The sequence below is a fragment of the Belonocnema kinseyi genome, chromosome 6 (assembly GCF_010883055.1).
Source record: "Belonocnema kinseyi isolate 2016_QV_RU_SX_M_011 chromosome 6, B_treatae_v1, whole genome shotgun sequence".
Taxonomy (NCBI): domain Eukaryota; kingdom Metazoa; phylum Arthropoda; class Insecta; order Hymenoptera; family Cynipidae; genus Belonocnema; species Belonocnema kinseyi.
In genome coordinates, this window is record NC_046662.1 from 14,429,307 (window position 1) to 14,447,561 (window position 18,255).

Genomic DNA, 18,255 nt, shown 5'->3' on the forward strand with positions numbered 1-18,255 from the left:
TATGTTTTTAAAATTATTTTTTCTTCTTCTATAAATTGCATCTTTTTTTTTTTTGAAATACAAATTATGACACTTATAAATTAAATTTATTGTTGAAAAGTCAACTATTTTGTTAAAATACATCTTTAGTAATGAAAAAAATTTTTTTAAAAAATAACAATCAAGAAAATTGTAAAACTAGTTAAAGAGAAACCAGGGAATTTTGAAAATAAAGTTCTCGAACAAACTGTCTAATTCTACTAGCAATTACTAGAAAAACATTTCTGGCTACTAAAAATTACGTACAGTAAGAGTGAGGGGGTCGCGCGAGGGACCAATGCCTTAGTTGCGCGAGGGACCAATTCCTTAGTTGCGCGAGGGACCGATTTCCACGATTGCGTGAGGGGCCCGAGATCAAATGGGCACTGTCCGATTGCGTCACTTAATTAAATGATTAAGTACGAGCCGTTCTTGGAGGAAGCTACTAAGAGGCAGAGCTGTACCAGCTATTCGCCGCAGTCTTGTTCGTCGGATGGTACAAATGAAACCCGGGACCAGCTGGATGGTGATAAAATTGGGGTTGTTCGCCGAGGCTTGCAGAAGCGTAGGCTGCGGCGGCATCCAGGGCGCTAGGATGAACAGCTGCAGAATAAACTTGAGGTTTTAGAGGAAGGGGTTGTGCAGGTTCGTACTGATGCCGGAGAACCGGGTCCCCGTAGATCGCGGATTCGTAGCTGCTCACGACACTAGCAGAATGTAATTGTTGCTGTTGCTGCTGTTGCTGTTGTTTGTCTCGAGGTGAGACTGAGGAGGGTGGAGTCATCGCGGAATGATAATCAACAGCATAACCACCTGCTGATGAGTAGGAGGAAACGAGACTCGTAAAGGCGTCAGAGTTACTCGTGCCGGGGCCTTTTTGATTGTGAGCTGCGAGAACGAATTGGTGTTCTCCGTAGGTTGAAGACCCTTCGGATCCTGGGGGTGTTGGCAAAGGTCCGTTTTGCCCATTTTCGGTGTAGTAACCTCCTCCTGAGGATGGTGCTCGTGTTCCACTTGAGGTGATGCCCTGCAAGTTGGAAAAAATTCATAAATTATTTTATTAAGTTGGGAAATTTAAAGATTCAGTTGTCAGTTGAATTTCAGACAAGGAATTTATTTTTAAGCGAAGAGAGATGTATTTTGAAGGGAAAAAATTAGGGGCCTTTGCTTCAATTAGAGATTTTTCAAACCTAGGGGGAAACAAGTTCCAAAAATATCGGATTACTCTGGATTATCTGTATGTATAGAATTACTCTGGATTACCTAAGATTACTCCCGATTGTAGACGATTACTCTGGATTACATAAAATTATGATGCATTAATCCACCTTAACACAATTGTTGAATTCTTAAACAAGGAGATTAATTTTATACCGAAAAAGACAAATTTTTAATGAAAAACATGAATTTTCAATAAAATGGTTAAATTTTCAACTAAAAAAGATCAATTCTTATTCAAAAACCGAATAGTTACGTTTTTAATTAAATTTTCAACTAAAATCAAAAATGTTCAAACAGATAGTTCAATTTTTAGACAACAAAATGGATTTGCAAATAAATTAAAGAATTTTTTACGAAAGTAGTTGCATTTGCAACTATAAAAGATAAATTTTTAAACAAACAGTTGAGTTTTCAAATAAAAAAGATAATTTTTCAAGTGAAGTGAAAAATTCTCAAACAAATAGTTGAATTTTGCACAAAATACATGAATTTTCAACCAAACAGTTAAATTTTTAACTAAAAAAATACAACTTTAACAAAAAATGGAATAGTTAGATTGTTAATTTGAAGAATTAATTTTTTAACTAATAAAAGAAATTTCAATAAAATAGTTAAATTTTCAATTAAAGAGATGGATTTTTGTACAATTAGTTGAATTTTCAACCAAGCAGTTAAATTTGCTACTAAAAAAATATATATTTTCAATCGAAAATGAAATAAAAACATTGTTTTAAAATTAATTATTGACTAAAAAAAACAATTCTTAACAAAATATTAAAGTTTTAACCAAAGCGATGAATTTCCAACTAAAGTTAATAATTAACAAATATATAGTTTAATATTAAAATGAAAAAGATCATTTTTTGATTAAAAAAAAACATTTTTCAGACGGATAGTTCAATTTTTCACAAAATACATGAGCTTTTCAACAAACAGTTACATTTTTCGTTGAAAAAGAAACATTTAAAATCAAAAATAAAATAGTTATATTTTTAATTTAAAAAATTAATTTTTCATTTAAAAAAACGAATTTTTAACAAAAGTGTAACATTTTCAAGCAGAGATAAATGTTCAATCAAAAATAGAATACAAAATATTTTTTAAATTAATTCTTTAACCAAAAAAAGAATGGCTAATAAAGTAGTTTAATGTTAACAAAAGAGGTTAATTTTCAATTATTGTGAATAATTGAACCTTGCACCTTCAATCCAAAACACGAACTTTCTCTATAAAAATTGAATTTTCAAACCAAAATATGACTTTTCATACCAAGAAAATGATTTTTTTTAATAAAAAAAGAAACATTTCCAACTACAAAAGATCAATTTAAAAAAAATGAAGAAGCTACCTTTTGAGTTAAAAAATTAATAAAAAAAAGGCTTTTCGACTAATCAGTTAAATTTTCAACCAAAGACATAAGCCTTCAATCCAACAAATTTTTAAGAATGTAGTTTAACTATTACCCAAGTAGTTGCATTTTTATTGCATTTTTAGGCAAAAAGTTGCATCTTTATTAAGAAAAAGATATTTCTACTAGAAAAAATGAATTTTTAAATCAAAAATATAAATTTCGAAAAAATAGCTAAATTTTCTGTCGAAAAAGATTTCAGTTCATTTTTCACGATCAAAGTATGAACTTTTAAATAAGAAATAAGTTTTTGAGATATAAATGTGAATTTTTTAACAAAAAATAAGTATCTACGAAATAAATTGAATTTTCAATTCAAAAGATCGAATTTTTCCAACCAAAAAGGATGACTTTTTTTTACAAAACTGTATAATTCTCTACCAAATAGTTGTGTTTTTATCCAAAAAGATGAAAATTCTCTTAAAACAGATAAACTTTTATAAAAAAAAAATTCAAAAAAATAGTTAAATTTGCAATCCAAAAAGGCGATTTTTTTCAACCAAAAAGGATGACTTTTTTTACAAAATAGCTGAATTCTCTACCAAATAGTTGTATTTCTTCTAAAAAGATTTAAATTCTTTTGAAACAGATGAATTTTTATTAAAAAAAAAATAAAAATAGTTAAACTTTCAATCCAAAAAGATGATTTTTATAACCAAAAAGGAGGAATTTTTAGCAACATAGTTAAATTCCCTACCAAAGAGTGACATTTTTATTTTTATCCAAGAAAGATGAAATTTGTAATGAACAGATGACTTTTTAATAAAAAAAGACCCATTTTTTAAATTAAACTTTTATGAAGAAAAGATTTCGGTTTATTTTTTAACACCAAACTAAAAATTTTAAACAAGAAGTATGACTTTCTAACAAAATAGTTTAATTTTCATCTAAAGATTTTCATTTTTATCCAAACAAGATAAAATTTCCCTTGAAATAGATGAATTTGTAATGAAAAAAACAAACATTTTGATCCAGAAAAGATTTCAGTTCTCTTTTCAACACCAAAATATTAAATTAAATAAACAAATTGTAAATTTTATACGAAATATGTATAGTTACATTTTCAAAAAAATAGGAGAATTTTCAACCAATCAGTTACATATTTATCCGAAAAAGATGTAATTTCTTCTAAAGCAGATAAATTAAAAAAACTTTAAAAATAGTTAAATTTGTATCCAAAGAAGATTCCAGTTCACTTTCCAACCCCAAAATAAGAATTGTAAACAGTAAGTTAATTTTCTGCTAAATAGTAGAATTTTTAATCAAAAAGTACAATTTTTTTAAACAAAATTGTTATATTTTCAATCAAACAGTTGCATTTTCGTCCAAGAAAATAAAAATTCTACTAAGACAGGTGAATTTTTAAAGAAAAAGGTCAAATATTCGAAAAAAGAGTTGAATTTCCATTCGAAAAGATTTCAATTGACTTTTCAACACAAAAATAAGAATTTGAAACAAAAATTAAATATGTAAAGTGATTTGATGAAAAAAATCAATCCTTTCTTCGACCGTTGATATTTATTGATTTCAAATCGTAGATTTTAAATTATTTATGTCTTACGGTCCAATCGTAAATCAAAAACAAATTATGAGTCAAAAAAACTTGTTCTTTGAAACTCAAATATTTATTTAATAGAAAAACTCCTTTTAATCTTCCTTATATTTCGGTATTCATGCGTACCTTTTTCAAAGGTTCTTAACCTGAGTTGATGATGGTTCAAAATAGTCAAACAGATCAAATTTCAGTCGAATAAAACAAAACATTTAAATCAATTGTTTAAAAAAAATCAATTTCTGTTCGTCCGTCCTAACCTACGCTAATTTGGTTTTGTCGTACTATATTTTTTGAAAATATTTTTCATTTACGATTGGACCGTAAGACATAAATAATTTGATACCAACGATTTGAAATAAAAAAATAAAATATTTTAGGAAACAGTTTAATTGAAAATCATTGACTCACCTGAACATTGGCACGAATAACACTTTCTCTATTCGTCGCATAGAGATGCCTGAGAAGAGCAGAAGCCGGAAGAGACGGAGTGGTAGGTTGCTGGGGACTCGGATGTCCCAGATGATGATGAGCCCCAATCCACTGGATAGTGCTCCTCTGCTGTTGCTGTTTCAGCAAGGCATCAGTGCTAAAATCCGTGGGTTGATGAATCGCCGGCGAGTCCGGCTTGCTCAAAGAAGCTCCAGGAAGATGTTTGGACATCGCCTGCTCTATGTCCTTGACAGAAGCACTCACTCCTGGAGGATTTTCCGGAGGTTCGGGTCGGATTTCCGTCCTCCGGGTCTTGGGACTCGGAGCACTCAGTTGTTGCTGCTCGGTTGTTGGAAGCGAGTGATTTGAAGAGGCTGGACTCAGAGCGTGACTTCTTCCATTTGGAGTCTTCGGCACAGACTCGTCTTCCTCGTCCTCTTCTCCGGAACTGCTCTCCTCTTCCTGGACCAATTTCCGCTTACTGGCTCGCATTTTGACAGCCAGGGAGCCGATATTCGTGGCTGCCTGGGGTTCCTGTTGTTGAAGTTGAGCCATGTTGTCGTGATTTCTTCCTCCTCGAGTTTCACCTTCTGAGCCCCGGGTGTCTTCCTTGTCTTCGGGGGGAGAATGGTGAGAGTGTTCAGGATGCTGGTTCGTTGCTGGACCTCCACTACTTCGACCTTCTTTGAAAAAATTAGAAACTGATGTATTATTTGTTAGATGGGTTGGATTAGGGGTTTTTTAATGGGAAGGGGAACCTGCTATTGTAACAGCCTTGACACCCTAAAATGCTACCCAGTAGGCAAAAAAATGAAGGATGTCCTTGAGACGTATTTGGGATATCCCTAAGACGTCTTTTATAACATGTATTTTGGACATCCTAGAGCTGCTTTCAAAACATCTAATGTCATGATGAAAGATGTCCCGAGAACGTCCATGTTTTTAAGACGTCTTTAGGTGATATTTAGGACATTGGATGTCTTAGAGACGTTGATTCGGCTGCTATAGGACGTCCTCGGAACGTCTCAAGGACGCTTTTGGGATTTTCATAGTTTGTGCCCACTGGGTAGCTTTTAAAAGAGGGCAGAACGAATGGCCGACTGTCCGCATGCCCTAGCGGAACGCGTGAACTAGCGGAACGTATGACCAAATGCCCTTGCGGAACACATGACCTTGAAGTGACCAAATAATGGCTTTTCCTTCACTGGATCCGGTAGGGTATATTTTTATCCTTTTTCAAATTTATTCACAATTTAACATAGAATTCAATACTCTGTTTACCTTCTTAAATATTTGTATTTATTTGTATTTATTCATGTGTTAAAAAATTAAGAATTAAAAAGCTGTGTGCAGCAAACCGCCTTGTAAATTGCGTGCTGGGTTGCCGCAAGCAGCTACAATTTTCATCTTCAAACAAAAAACCTTCAATTTCCATACAAATATTCTAATGTTTGATTTAGAAAAACCAATTTTCGTCCGAATGATCGAATTTTGAATAAAAAACATACATTTTCAACGAAATATTTGAATTTTCTGCAAAATGGTTGACTCTTAAGCCCAAAAAAGACGAATTTTTTGAAAGACAATGGAAATTTCAAACCGAAAAGTTGAATTTTCAACTAAAAAATATACATTTTTAACCAAGAGGATTAATTTTTACAACAAAAAATCACATTTTTAACAAAGAACAAAATTTTTTAATCATATCATCAAATTTCAGCAAAAAATGGAATGGAAACATTTTAAGTAAAAAAATTCATTTTATACAACAAAAAAATTAATTAAAAAAAAGATTTCAATTTTAAATCAAAACAGTTGCATTCAACCAAAAAAAGACGTATTTGGAACAAAATAGTTGAATCTGCAATACAAATAAATTTATTTTCAATCAAATATTTGCATTTTTCACCAAGGAACGAGAAATTTTAAACAAGAAGATTAACTGTCTACCAAAAAAGACTAATTTTTAATGAAAATGATGAATCATCAAACAAAAAAATAAATTTTTAACAAAGTATTTACAATTTTACCCAAATAATTACATTTTCAATAGAAAATATCAATGAATGGAATACTTACATTTTCAATTAATAAAATTAATTTTAAACAAACAAAAAAACGAATATTTGAATTCACAACCAAACTGATGATTTTTAAACAAAGAAGATTAATTATCCAGCCGAAAATATGAATTTTTAACAAAAAAGTGCATTTTTGAACTATATAGTTTAACTTTGTATCAAACTGTTGAAAATATCTCGAAAATACAATAAAAAATAAATTTTCAACCAAAAATGGGATTGTTAAATTTTCAGTTAACAATATTAATTTTCAACAAAAAATGAAACGATTTTTTAGTAATATAATTTAATTTTCAACTAAGGGATGAAGTTTCGACTAAAATAACGAATCTTAAAAATAATAATTTTTGAGAAAAGAGATCACCAATCAATCAAAGAATTGAATTTTTGAAAGAGAATTTTTTTCATCAACCATATGAATTTTCTACAAAAAACTTAAGTTATCAATAAAATATATGAATTTTCAAACATGTAATTGAATTTTGTCAGTTAAGAAATTCATTTTCAACGAAAAAAGAAAAAAATGTTAACAAAATAATTCAATTTTTAACTAAAAAAGATGAATTTTCAACGAAAAATGTAACGAACTTTTAGCAAAATAGTTGAATTTCTGACTAAAATGATTAATCTTAACAAAAATAAATTTTCAACAAAAAAGTTGATTTTTTAATCAACAAGATAATTTTTACAAAAAACTTGAATTATCAATACATTATATGGATTTTCAACCAAGTACTTGTATTTTTTCAGCTGGAAAATTGATTTTCAACGAAAAACAAAACGAATTTTTAAGAAAATAGTTCAATTTTTAACTGAGAAACGATAAATTTTCAACCAAATACTTGAATTTTCATCTAAAAAACATAAATTTTCAACCAAAAAAGTGAAATTTTAACTCAATATATTAGCTTTCAATCAACTAGTTGAATTTTTTTTCACAAATATCACTTTTTAACAAACAAGTTTAATATTAAACAAAATAATTAAATCTGCAATGCATGAATTTTTGACCAAGTATTTGATTTGTTCAAGATGAAAAATTAAATTTCAACAAACAATTAAATGAAGTTTAACAAAATGTTTGTGAATAACGAAATACAACAAAATACATGGATTTGCAGACAATTATTTGCATTTTTTCAGTTAAAAAATTAATTTTCAACGAAAAACGAAACGAATTTTTAACCAAATATTCATAAATTTTCAATTTAAAAAGGGAATTTTTAACGAAATATTTTAGGTGGCAAGCAAGTAGTAGAATTTTTTACCAAAAATTTTACTTTTTAACCAAATAGTTTTATTTTAAACAAAATAATTAAATTTTTAATCGCGATGAACTCCCAACTAAAAATGTAATTGTAGACTAAAAAAATGCAATGTCACGTAGAAATAATTACAATAGTAATTAATTAATTAATTAAAATAGATTTTCAATGAAAAAGTTGATTTTTTTTTATTAAGAAGATTAATTTTTTACAAAAAACCTGGATTATTATCAATAAAATATATGAATTTTCAACCAAGTACTTGTATTTTTTCAGTTAGAAAATTAATTTTTAATAAAATAGTTTAACTTTCAACTAAAAAAGATAAATTTTCAATCAGAAATGGAATAGTTAAAACTTAAATTAACAAAATTAATTTTGAACGAAAATTAAAGCAATTTTTTACCAATATAATTATTAATTTTCATCCAAAAAAGTGAATTTTTAACTCAATATACTAGCTTTCAACCAAGTAGTTCATTTTTTGATCACAAATATCACTTTTTAACAAAATAGTTTCGTTTTAAACAAAATACTTTAACCAAGTAATTGATTTTTTTTTCAGTTGAAAAATTAATTTTCAACAAAAAATGAAATTATTTTTTAACAAAATATCTATAAATAACTAAACAAAACACATGCATTTTGCATCCAATTACTTGCATTTTTTCAGTTACAAAATTAATTTTCAACAAAAAACTAGACGAATTTTCAACCAAATATTTATAAATTTTCAACCAAAAAAAGGGAAATTTTAACGAAATATTTTAGCTTGCAGCAAGCAGTAAAATTTTGGATCAAAAAGTATACTTTTCAGCCAAAAAGTTTCATTTTAAACAAAATAATTGAATTTTCAATGAAATAGTAGAATTTTTGACGAAACTCGATGAACTACCAACTAAAAATATAATAGTAGACTTTTAAAAAATAAAAAAATTCAATGTCACGTGGAACTAATTACAATAATAATTAATTAATTGACAAATAATTATATAAAAAATAATTTAACGTAATTTATAGTTAAGGCCTGCTAATAAATAAAAATTACTTATTTTTCTTCATTTTGTGATTTTAATTAACAATTATTCATTGTAGATTGCATTATCCACAGTACGGAGGTTTTCCCTGTCTAATAAATCTAAATAATCGAGATAAATAATCATATAAAAAATTATTTAAATATAATTAATAGTTAAGGCCTTGTTATAATTTAAAATAAATGATTTTTCTTTATTTTGTGCTCTTAATTAATGATAACTTATTGTAAATTGCATTATCCAAAAATTGAGATAGGTCCTTATACCCAAAAAACTTAAAAAAGGAGAAAAGAAGAAAATAAGGCGAAAGTGTCTGAAGTCTATTATTCCTTTGATCGATAGCCGAATTAAATAGTATAAAACTATCAGGGCTACTGTTTTCAAAGATTGGTTCATAAATCCCGTTGGTTTTTAGAGTGTTGACAAGGATCGATTTGCCGACAACAAAGCGGCTACTTTTTGAATAGGGATTTTAGTAGCTCGTTTATCCCACATAACTAACCGACCTTTGAGGTCTCTTTAGAGTTTTAGTTTAGACCATATTGATCCCGATGGTGGAAGTTTGACGCAAGAAGTGCTAGTATGTTGAGTTGGCAAGATTCCCCTTTGGACACGCTCTCGAAATCGTTGAACGCAATTGAGCGAGGCATGGAACGGAACGTATTCAAGAAGCCGATCTTAAATTCTTAGCACAAGAAAGAAGAAAAAATCACCGACAAATAGCCTACAAAAGGTGCCGGATCGACCTAAACCTCGAGGTCTTCTTCTTAAACTACGGAACTCTCACCTTTCCTCCAGGTGACAATGCACTTGCACCGACCAGAGGACAACTTGCATTAACATATGAAGAAATTCGATACGGGAATAATGTCTTCTTTTTATCGCGTTTTTTGCTCAAGAAAGAATACAGTATTTAAATATTGAGGACTAAGAGACGATTGATTGGATCTTGAAGGTGGTCCTTCCACCCTCATCTGGAGAAATGAGACATTTTTGAAAAATTCTGATATTATTCGAATAAGAATTGGGGTACATATTTTAAAGAGATTTTTGGGGAGATTTCAGAGACCTGTATTGTAGAATTTTTTCTGGAAGTTCGGTTCTTTTAATTTTTGTCCTGACAAGGCAAAGTTTTTCTAGAAAATCATTAGAGGCTCTGACGAAAAAGTGGAATTTTCAAATTAAAAAGTCAAATGTTTTAGAAAACGGCTGATTTTTCAAACCGAAACGAGGATTTTTTAACTCAATTCTAGAATTAAAAGAAATAGTTGCATTTACAGCCAAAGAGCTGAAACTTTCAGGAAAAAAAGACGAATTTTTTTATAAAATAGTTGAATTTCCAATCTACAAGGATAAATCTTCAAACAAATTATAGATATTTCAAAGAGATAAGATTAAAATTCAACAAAAAAAGAGTCGTACTTTTAAAGAAAGAGTTGAATGTTCAACCTAGAAAGATGAATTTTCATCTAAATTATCGAATTTTCAATGAAAAAGGTTGAATCTTTACCAGAAAGATAGTAGAATTTTCAGCCAAGAAATTCTCTTTAAAAATGACGAAGTCTAAAAAAAGTGGAACTTTTGACCAAGAAAGATGATTTTTCAATAAAATAATCGAATTTTCTACTAAATATTTGCATTCTCAACAAAATAATTAGATTTTCAACAAAATAGTGAACTTTTTAACCAAATACTTGAATATTCTACCTATTAAGATAATTTCTTAACCAAATGGTCGAATATTCAAACAAAAGATTGAGTATTCAACCAAAAACAGTTGAATTTTCTCCCATAAGTTAAATTTTCTGTCAAAAAAACTTAAAAAAAAAGCATTTTCAACCAAATAATTAGATTTTCCACAAAATATTTGAATTTTAAACGAAATACTCGAATATTCTACATATTAGGATAAATTTTGAACCAAATTCCAAATAGTCGAATATTTAAACAAAAAAGATTAAATATTCAACCAAAAACAATTGAATTTACAAACCAAAAAGTAAATTTTGAACTTAAAAGATGAACCTTTCAACTAAACAAGGCAGACTTTTAACAAAAAACAAACAGTTATATTTTGCAGTGAAAAAATAATTTTGTACCAAAAAAAGAAATTTTCAATAAAATAATTTAATTTTCAATGATATAAATGAATTTTTAACATAATAGTTAAATTTTCACAATCGACAAAGATTAATTTTCAACCAAAGTTGGAGTTGCTTATTTTCCAGTTAAAAAATTAATTTTGCAACTAAAGAGAAAAAATAGATGATCTCTCAATGAAAAATGTACTACATGATATTTTATTAAAAATAGATTTTGATTTTCAACCTAAAAAAGAATTAATTATTAACTCTTAAGAAAAATTTCAGTTGACTTTTCACGATCAAAATGTAATTTTTAAACAAAAAATTAGTTTCCACGATATAAATCGAATTTTCAATTCAAAAGGTCGAACTTTTTTCAACAAAAAAGGATGATTTTTCAATAAAACTGTCGAATTCTTTAACAAATAATTGCATTTTTATCCAAAAAATATAAATTACTCTTCAAAAAGTTGAATCTTTATAAAACAGAATTTTTTTAAATAGTTAATTTTTGGTCCAAAAAAGATTCCAGTTGAACATTCAAGAACAAAATATGATTTTTTTAAAAGAAAAAATAAGTTTTTAGGAAGAAAATTGAATTTTCAATCCAAACAGGACGAATTTTCTATCCATTAAGACAAATTTTTAACAAAAAAGTTAGTCTTCGACCAAAAACATGATTTTTCAATAAAATACTTGAATTTTCAAAAAGAATTAACAATAAAAAATAAAATTAAGAAATTAAAAATTAAACCTTACTGTCTTAAAATAGAAAAAGCGATAATTTTTAAAGAATGAAACTCTATTAATGCGTTTATTCTAACAATTAATACAATTATATTTTCAATTCAAGAAAATGAACTGTCAACCAAACCAGAAGAGTTTTCAACCAAAATATGTACGATAAATATACGTAAAATTTTTAATCCAAAAGGAAAAATTTTCTATAAAAAATTACGAATGTTCAACATAACAGTTGAATTTTTTACGAAGAAAGACGAATTTTTAACAAAATAATCGAAATAAAAAAGCTTAAATAAGAATTCGACCAGATTGTAGAATTTTGAATTAAAAGAGAGACTTCCTGAACCACAAATATAAAAGTAGAATTTTCACTTGAAAAGAATTAACTTTCAACGAAAGTGTATAAAAACTTTGAACAAAAAACGATTTGAGGTAATTTAGAGAACTATTTAGAAATCTCCATTAAATTATATAAATTTTAAATTACATAGTTAAATTTTCAACAAAAATAGAGTAGTTTAATTTTCAATCAAAAAGTTGAATTTTCGACTAAAAATATGGTTTTAAAATAAAATACTTGAATTTTTAACAAAATAATTAAATTTGCAACAAAACAGTTGAATGTTTAACATAAAAGTTTTATTTGCAACTTAAAAATATGAATTTTTAATTGAATGGTTGAATTGTTAAATAAGAAATAAAATTAATCAAAAATGGTAATAGTTAAATTTTCAGTTAAAAAAATTATTTTTCAACATAAAAATTTTTTTAATAAAACAGTTAAATTTTTAAGCAGAGAGATGAATTTTCAAATCAAAAAGAAAAATTTTCAATAAACGAGTTGAATTTTCAAGCAAGAAAGATTTTTCAGCAAAGAAAAAAAGTTTGCAAAAAAAAAGAACTATTTGAATTTTTATTGAAAAATATTAATTTTCAACAAAAAAAGCGGATTTTCAATAAACTACTTTAATCTCCAACCAATAAAATGAATTTTTAACAAACTATTTGAACTTTTAACCAAGTATTTGAATTTTCATTTTAAAATAATTAACTTTCAACTAAACAAGAAGATTTTTCAACCAAAAAAGGTTAGCCCTTTACTAAACGAAAAACTTTCAATCCAATAGGACAAATTTAAAACAAGAAAGATAAATTTTCAATCAAAAATGGTAATAGTTAATTGTTAACTTCAAAAAATTAATATTTAACAAAAAAAAATAATTAAAAAAAAACGCTTTTTAAAAAAACAAAAAAACTAATTTTCAGAAAAATAGTTCAATCTTCTACCATTAAAATGAATTTTTAACTAAAGGAGACAATTTCTGAAAAACAAATCTAAAAATAGCATTTTCGACTGAAAATAATTAAATTTCTACGAAAGTGTATACAAATTTTGAACAAAAAAGGATTTTTGGTCATTTAGAGAACTATTTAGAAATCTTCGACAAATATATCAATTCAATTAGATAGTTGAATTTTAAAGTGAAAATGATTAATTTTCAAGAAAAAAAAATATAATTGTCAGCCCAAAAAATAAATTTGAATATAAAAAAAGAAACAATAAATTTTCAAGAAAATAGTTAAGTTTTGAACTAAAGAGATTAATGTTCAACTGACAGAATGAATATTATAAAATTTTAGTTTAAGTTTCAACCAAGCAGTTTAATTTTTAAACGAAAAAATGATCTTTCCATCAAAAATATTTTAACCATAAATATTTGAATTTTCCTATTGGCGCGCAGAGTTTCTGAAAATAAAACCAAGAATCCAACTACCAAGTTTGGACAACAAACATAAAATGTTCCTTTGAAATTTGAAAAAAATAACAATTTTTTTCTAAAACATAAAAGAAAAAAATTTATTTTTTGGACAAAAATAAAAAAGAGGAAAGAAAATTTTTTTCTGTTGCATTCAATTAATTCAATTTACATTTAAGCTCATAATGTCTAATATTTCTCTTCCAATGACTCAGTATTTGACCTCAAAAACAGGGACCAGAAAACAGAAGAAACTTTTAGTTTGAAAGGGACAATGTATAAAAACTTTGAATAAAAAAAGAAAGAATGGGCTCTTTTGATGTAATTTAGATTTTTTCGAGAAGAATTTAGAAATGGTTGATCGTACCTCCTCTGTCAGCATCCGGTGAACCATTCTCAGGGTCATTACCGGCAGCGTCCTCTCGCTTAACACCCGTGACACCACTTTCAAGCTGGCAGCAGTCCATAATTAGGTTCTCGTATTCACGGCCACTGTAAGCAAGAACGAAGTATTTTTTATCAGTTTAATATTTTTTTACCGCGGGATGACGAGCTAAAATCTAAATCTGAATTATGAGATCTGCATCGAGATCGAGACAAGGAGTCGAAGGACTGACTGGAGGAGAAGAATCATGATGAGGATGGGATGATAGATAGTAGTTCTCTGTGCAATTTGCATAAGTTTATGTACTTTATTTTACGAGTACGAGCTATCGAGCTTATAATCTTTATGGTCCTTTTGGTTACACACCTGATGACATAGTTGACGCAAATTATGTTTTGCTCTTCTGCGTTTTTCGAATTGCAGACCACTGTCGCACAAGTTTGCAACCAGGTGTAGCCTCCACTTTTGTTCATCAGCCGGTAATAATGCGTCAGAACTTGACCTTTCTTAATTACTGAAAAAGGAAAGTGCACAAATTTATATCAACACTGGCATCATCAGTCATTTGAGAAAAATTTTTATTTTTATTTGGGCGGTGTACAGCGCTGCGTCGCGTTTGGGCGGTGTACAGCTCACCGGTTTGTCCACGGTTAGAGTTCTTAAATTCCCGAGAATTTAAGTTCAGGTTATAAAACCGAGAATATGCCAGAATTTAGGAGAATTTAAAAGAATTTAAGAGAATTTAAGGATTTATGATTTTTAACAATATTTTTATTGTTCAGGTTATATCAGCGGTTGAATATACATTATTTTCTAGCTCAGACATATTCAGGAAGATACAGTGCTTCATTTATAAATTAAAAGTTTTCAAATATATTAATTTATTTAAAAAAAGTGTTTTCTACTTTAAAAGATAACAAAATAATTGAATTTTTAACATAATATTTGAATATTCAAACTGAAAAGATAAATTGCCAACAAAAAAGTGCCATAGTTTTGATTTTAATAAAAAAAGAATGAAATTTATACAACAAAAGAAAAGAATTTTAAAACCAAAAAGACGAATTTCCAACAAATAAAGATTTTTTACTCAAAAAATAAATAAAAGTTTATCTAAATTATTGAACCTTCAAGCCAGAAAACAAATATTATTTACAAAAATGCAATTTTTAAACAAAAAATGACTGTTCAACAAAAAAATTAATTTTCCACAAAACTGATGCATTTTTACGCAAAAAAAGGAAATTTCAACCTAAAAAAACGCGAATCTTTAACTAAAAAATATCAATCTTAAAAAATGGAAAAGTTCCATTTTCTGTTAAAAAATGAATTCTAAATAATAAAAAAGAAGTGTTTTCCACTAAACAGTTAAATTATCAACCAGACATAAGCCTTTAATAAAAAAAATTTTCGCAATGTAGTTTAACTTTGACTTAAGTAGTTGAATTTTCAATTAAAAAAGATTGATTTAGAACAAGATAAATATACTTTTAATCAACAAGATAACTTTTTAACTTAAAATATAAATCTTTAACAAAAATGCGATTTCTTAATAAAGCGTTTCAACCAAATGTTTTAAACAAATTAATTGAATTATCAAGCAAAGAAGAACGATTTTTAATCGAAAAGTTGCATTTTCATACAAAAAATGAAAATTTTTCTATAATACATGAAGTTTTAAATCAAAAAGATAAATTTTCAAAAAAATAGTTCAATTTTCTTTTGAAAAAGATTTTAGTCGAGTTTTCACGATCAAACTATAATTTTTTTAACAAAAAATCATTTTCCACCAAAAAAATGGAATTTTATATCCAAAAAGCCGAATTTTTAACCAAAAAGGATAACTTTTTAACAATATTGTTAAATTCTCTAGCAAATAGTTGCATTTTCATTAAAAAATATGAAATTGATCGTAAAGCAAAAGAATTTTTTATTACAAAAAAAGTTGAGTTTTCATCCAAAAAAGATTCCAGTTAACTCAGTAAATTCTCTTTTGAAATTTATTCTCCTTGTTTAAAAATTCTTCTTTTTAGTTAAAAATGTAAGTATTCTAATTAAATAATAATAATTTTAGTCAAAAATTCACCTCTTAGGTCGGAAATAAAATTACTTGGCTTAAAGTTCAACTCTTTTGTTACAAATTATTTTGTTGAAAAATAAGCTGTTTGATTGAAAACTTGTTTTTTTCTTTGAATAAAAAGGAATTTTTTTTCAGAAATTTAAGTATTTTCTTGATTTTTTTTTTACTTGAAGATTATTATTCTTTTGAACTATAAATGTAACTATTGTTCCAGTTGAATATTCGACAATTTTAGTTAAAAATTCATCTTTTTGGTTCAAAAATTATTTTTTTATTTAGAATGTAATTATTTCAGTTTTGGTTGAAAATTTATCTTTTTCTAGTAAAAATTAATTTTTGTTGTTTAACATCAACTATTTCAGTTGAAGATTCATTGTTTTAGTTAAAAACTGATCTTTCTTGCATAAAATTCAACTACTATTCCAGTTAAAGATTCATCATTTATGTTGAAAATTCATCAGTTGGGATACAAAAATTTGTATCTCAAAATGTAATTTCCGTTTTTTGTTGAAATTTTTCTTTTTTAGTTCAAAATTCATCTATTTCGTTGAAAATTATTTTTTTTGTTTGAAAATTAATCTCATCTTTTTTAATTCATCTGTAGCAAATAGTTACATTTTTATCAAAAAATATTAAATTTATCGTCAAGCAAAAGAATTTTTGTTTATAAAAAAGGTTGAGTTGTCATCCAAAAAAGATTCCAGTTAACTCAGTAACATAAAAAATTGAATTTCTGTAACAAACAAATAAGTTTCTGCGTAAAAAATTGAATTTTTAATCCAAAAAGACGAATTTTTTCAACCAAAAAGGATGAATTTTTAACAATATAGCTAAATTCTCTACAAAAATTTAAGTTTTCAAGAAAATAGTATAATAGCTTAATTTCTAACCAAACAGTTGCATTTTCATCAAAAAAAGATTTAATTTCTGCTAAAGAAGGTAAACTTTAAAATGAAAAAGAAGAACTTTCAAAAAAAGAGTTAAATTTTCAATCGAAAAGTTAACGAAAAAATGCAATTTTCTATTAATTTAAATAAATTCTGAGATTCTCATAAATTCTCAGAGAATTTATTTCGAATTCCCAATCATTTATATTTTTCACATTAGGCAAACATTTATTTTAAATAATGACATTCATTCCAACCATCCTTTGATACAACAGAGCAAAAAATTGCAAAATAAATCAATTTTCAAATAAAATTATGAATATTCAAATTGATTAGTGGAATTTAAAATCAAACAGGTGAATTTTAAACTAAAATAATAATAATAATAACTAATAATAAGTAAAATATTTAAAACTAAAATTAATATTAAATGTGTTTAATCATAACAAAAATAAATACAATAACAACTAAAATAATATAATTAACTATAATAATCAATAATAACAATACTTGAATTTTTAACCAAAAAGATAAATTTTCAATTAATAAGATTAATTTTTTTTAAAGATTAATTTTAAAACAAAGAAATTGTCTTCCGAAAATATAATTTTTAAACAACAAAAATGAATCAAAGGAGACCAATTTTCAATTGAATATTTGAATTTTAAACTAGAAAACCTACCAATGAATTTTTAGCTAAAATGATAAATCCTCAACTGGAATAGTCGAATTTTAAACAAAGAAAAACGAAAGTTAAACCAAAAAAGATAATTTTTCGACCAAAAGTTAAATAATTAAATTTACATTAAAAGAATTAATGTTAAGCCTAAGAGATGGACTTTTATCTAAAATTATGGAATATTAAACTGAAATAGTATTTTTATTTTCAGATTAAGAAACAAATCATTTGCAACTAAAAAAGAAATTTTTTAAAATAAAATAGTTCAATTATCCTAAAATATTCCTTTTCATCCAAATTAAAAAGAAAAGTTTTCAATGAAATAGCCCACTTTTCAACAATATAAATTACATTTTAATTAGAATGATAAATCTTCATAAAAAAATTGTTTCCAATAAACCAATTTACTTTTCAAAGAAGTAAATTTATTTCAAACCTGAAAGATGAATTTTCAACTAAAATGATTAATATGTAACTGGAATACTTAAAAGAAGAATTTTCAAACAATGAGATTAATATTTAAAGAAAAAAATCATTTTCTAACAAAGAAAGATGATTTTCTATCAAAAAAGTAGTTAAAAAAATATGTGAATTTTGAGCGAAATATATTAATTTTCGATTAAAT

General features: G+C 26.5%; 1 protein-coding gene across 1 annotated transcript in view; it reads right to left on the minus strand.

The window, feature by feature from the left end:
* Positions 1-276: 276 nt before the first annotated feature.
* The window catches only part of LOC117174688 (protein trachealess), an 83,208-nt gene continuing 65,229 nt past the window's right edge, over positions 277-18,255 (minus strand). Inside the window, exons 9-12 of the mRNA XM_033363987.1 lie at positions 14,351-14,498; positions 13,967-14,091; positions 4,611-5,314; positions 277-1,045 (exon numbers count right to left, since the gene is read on the minus strand). Of these exons, the coding sequence (XP_033219878.1) occupies positions 464-1,045; positions 4,611-5,314; positions 13,967-14,091; positions 14,351-14,498 (1,559 nt within the window). The 3' untranslated portion in view covers positions 277-463. The remainder of the gene's footprint in view (positions 1,046-4,610; positions 5,315-13,966; positions 14,092-14,350; positions 14,499-18,255) is intronic.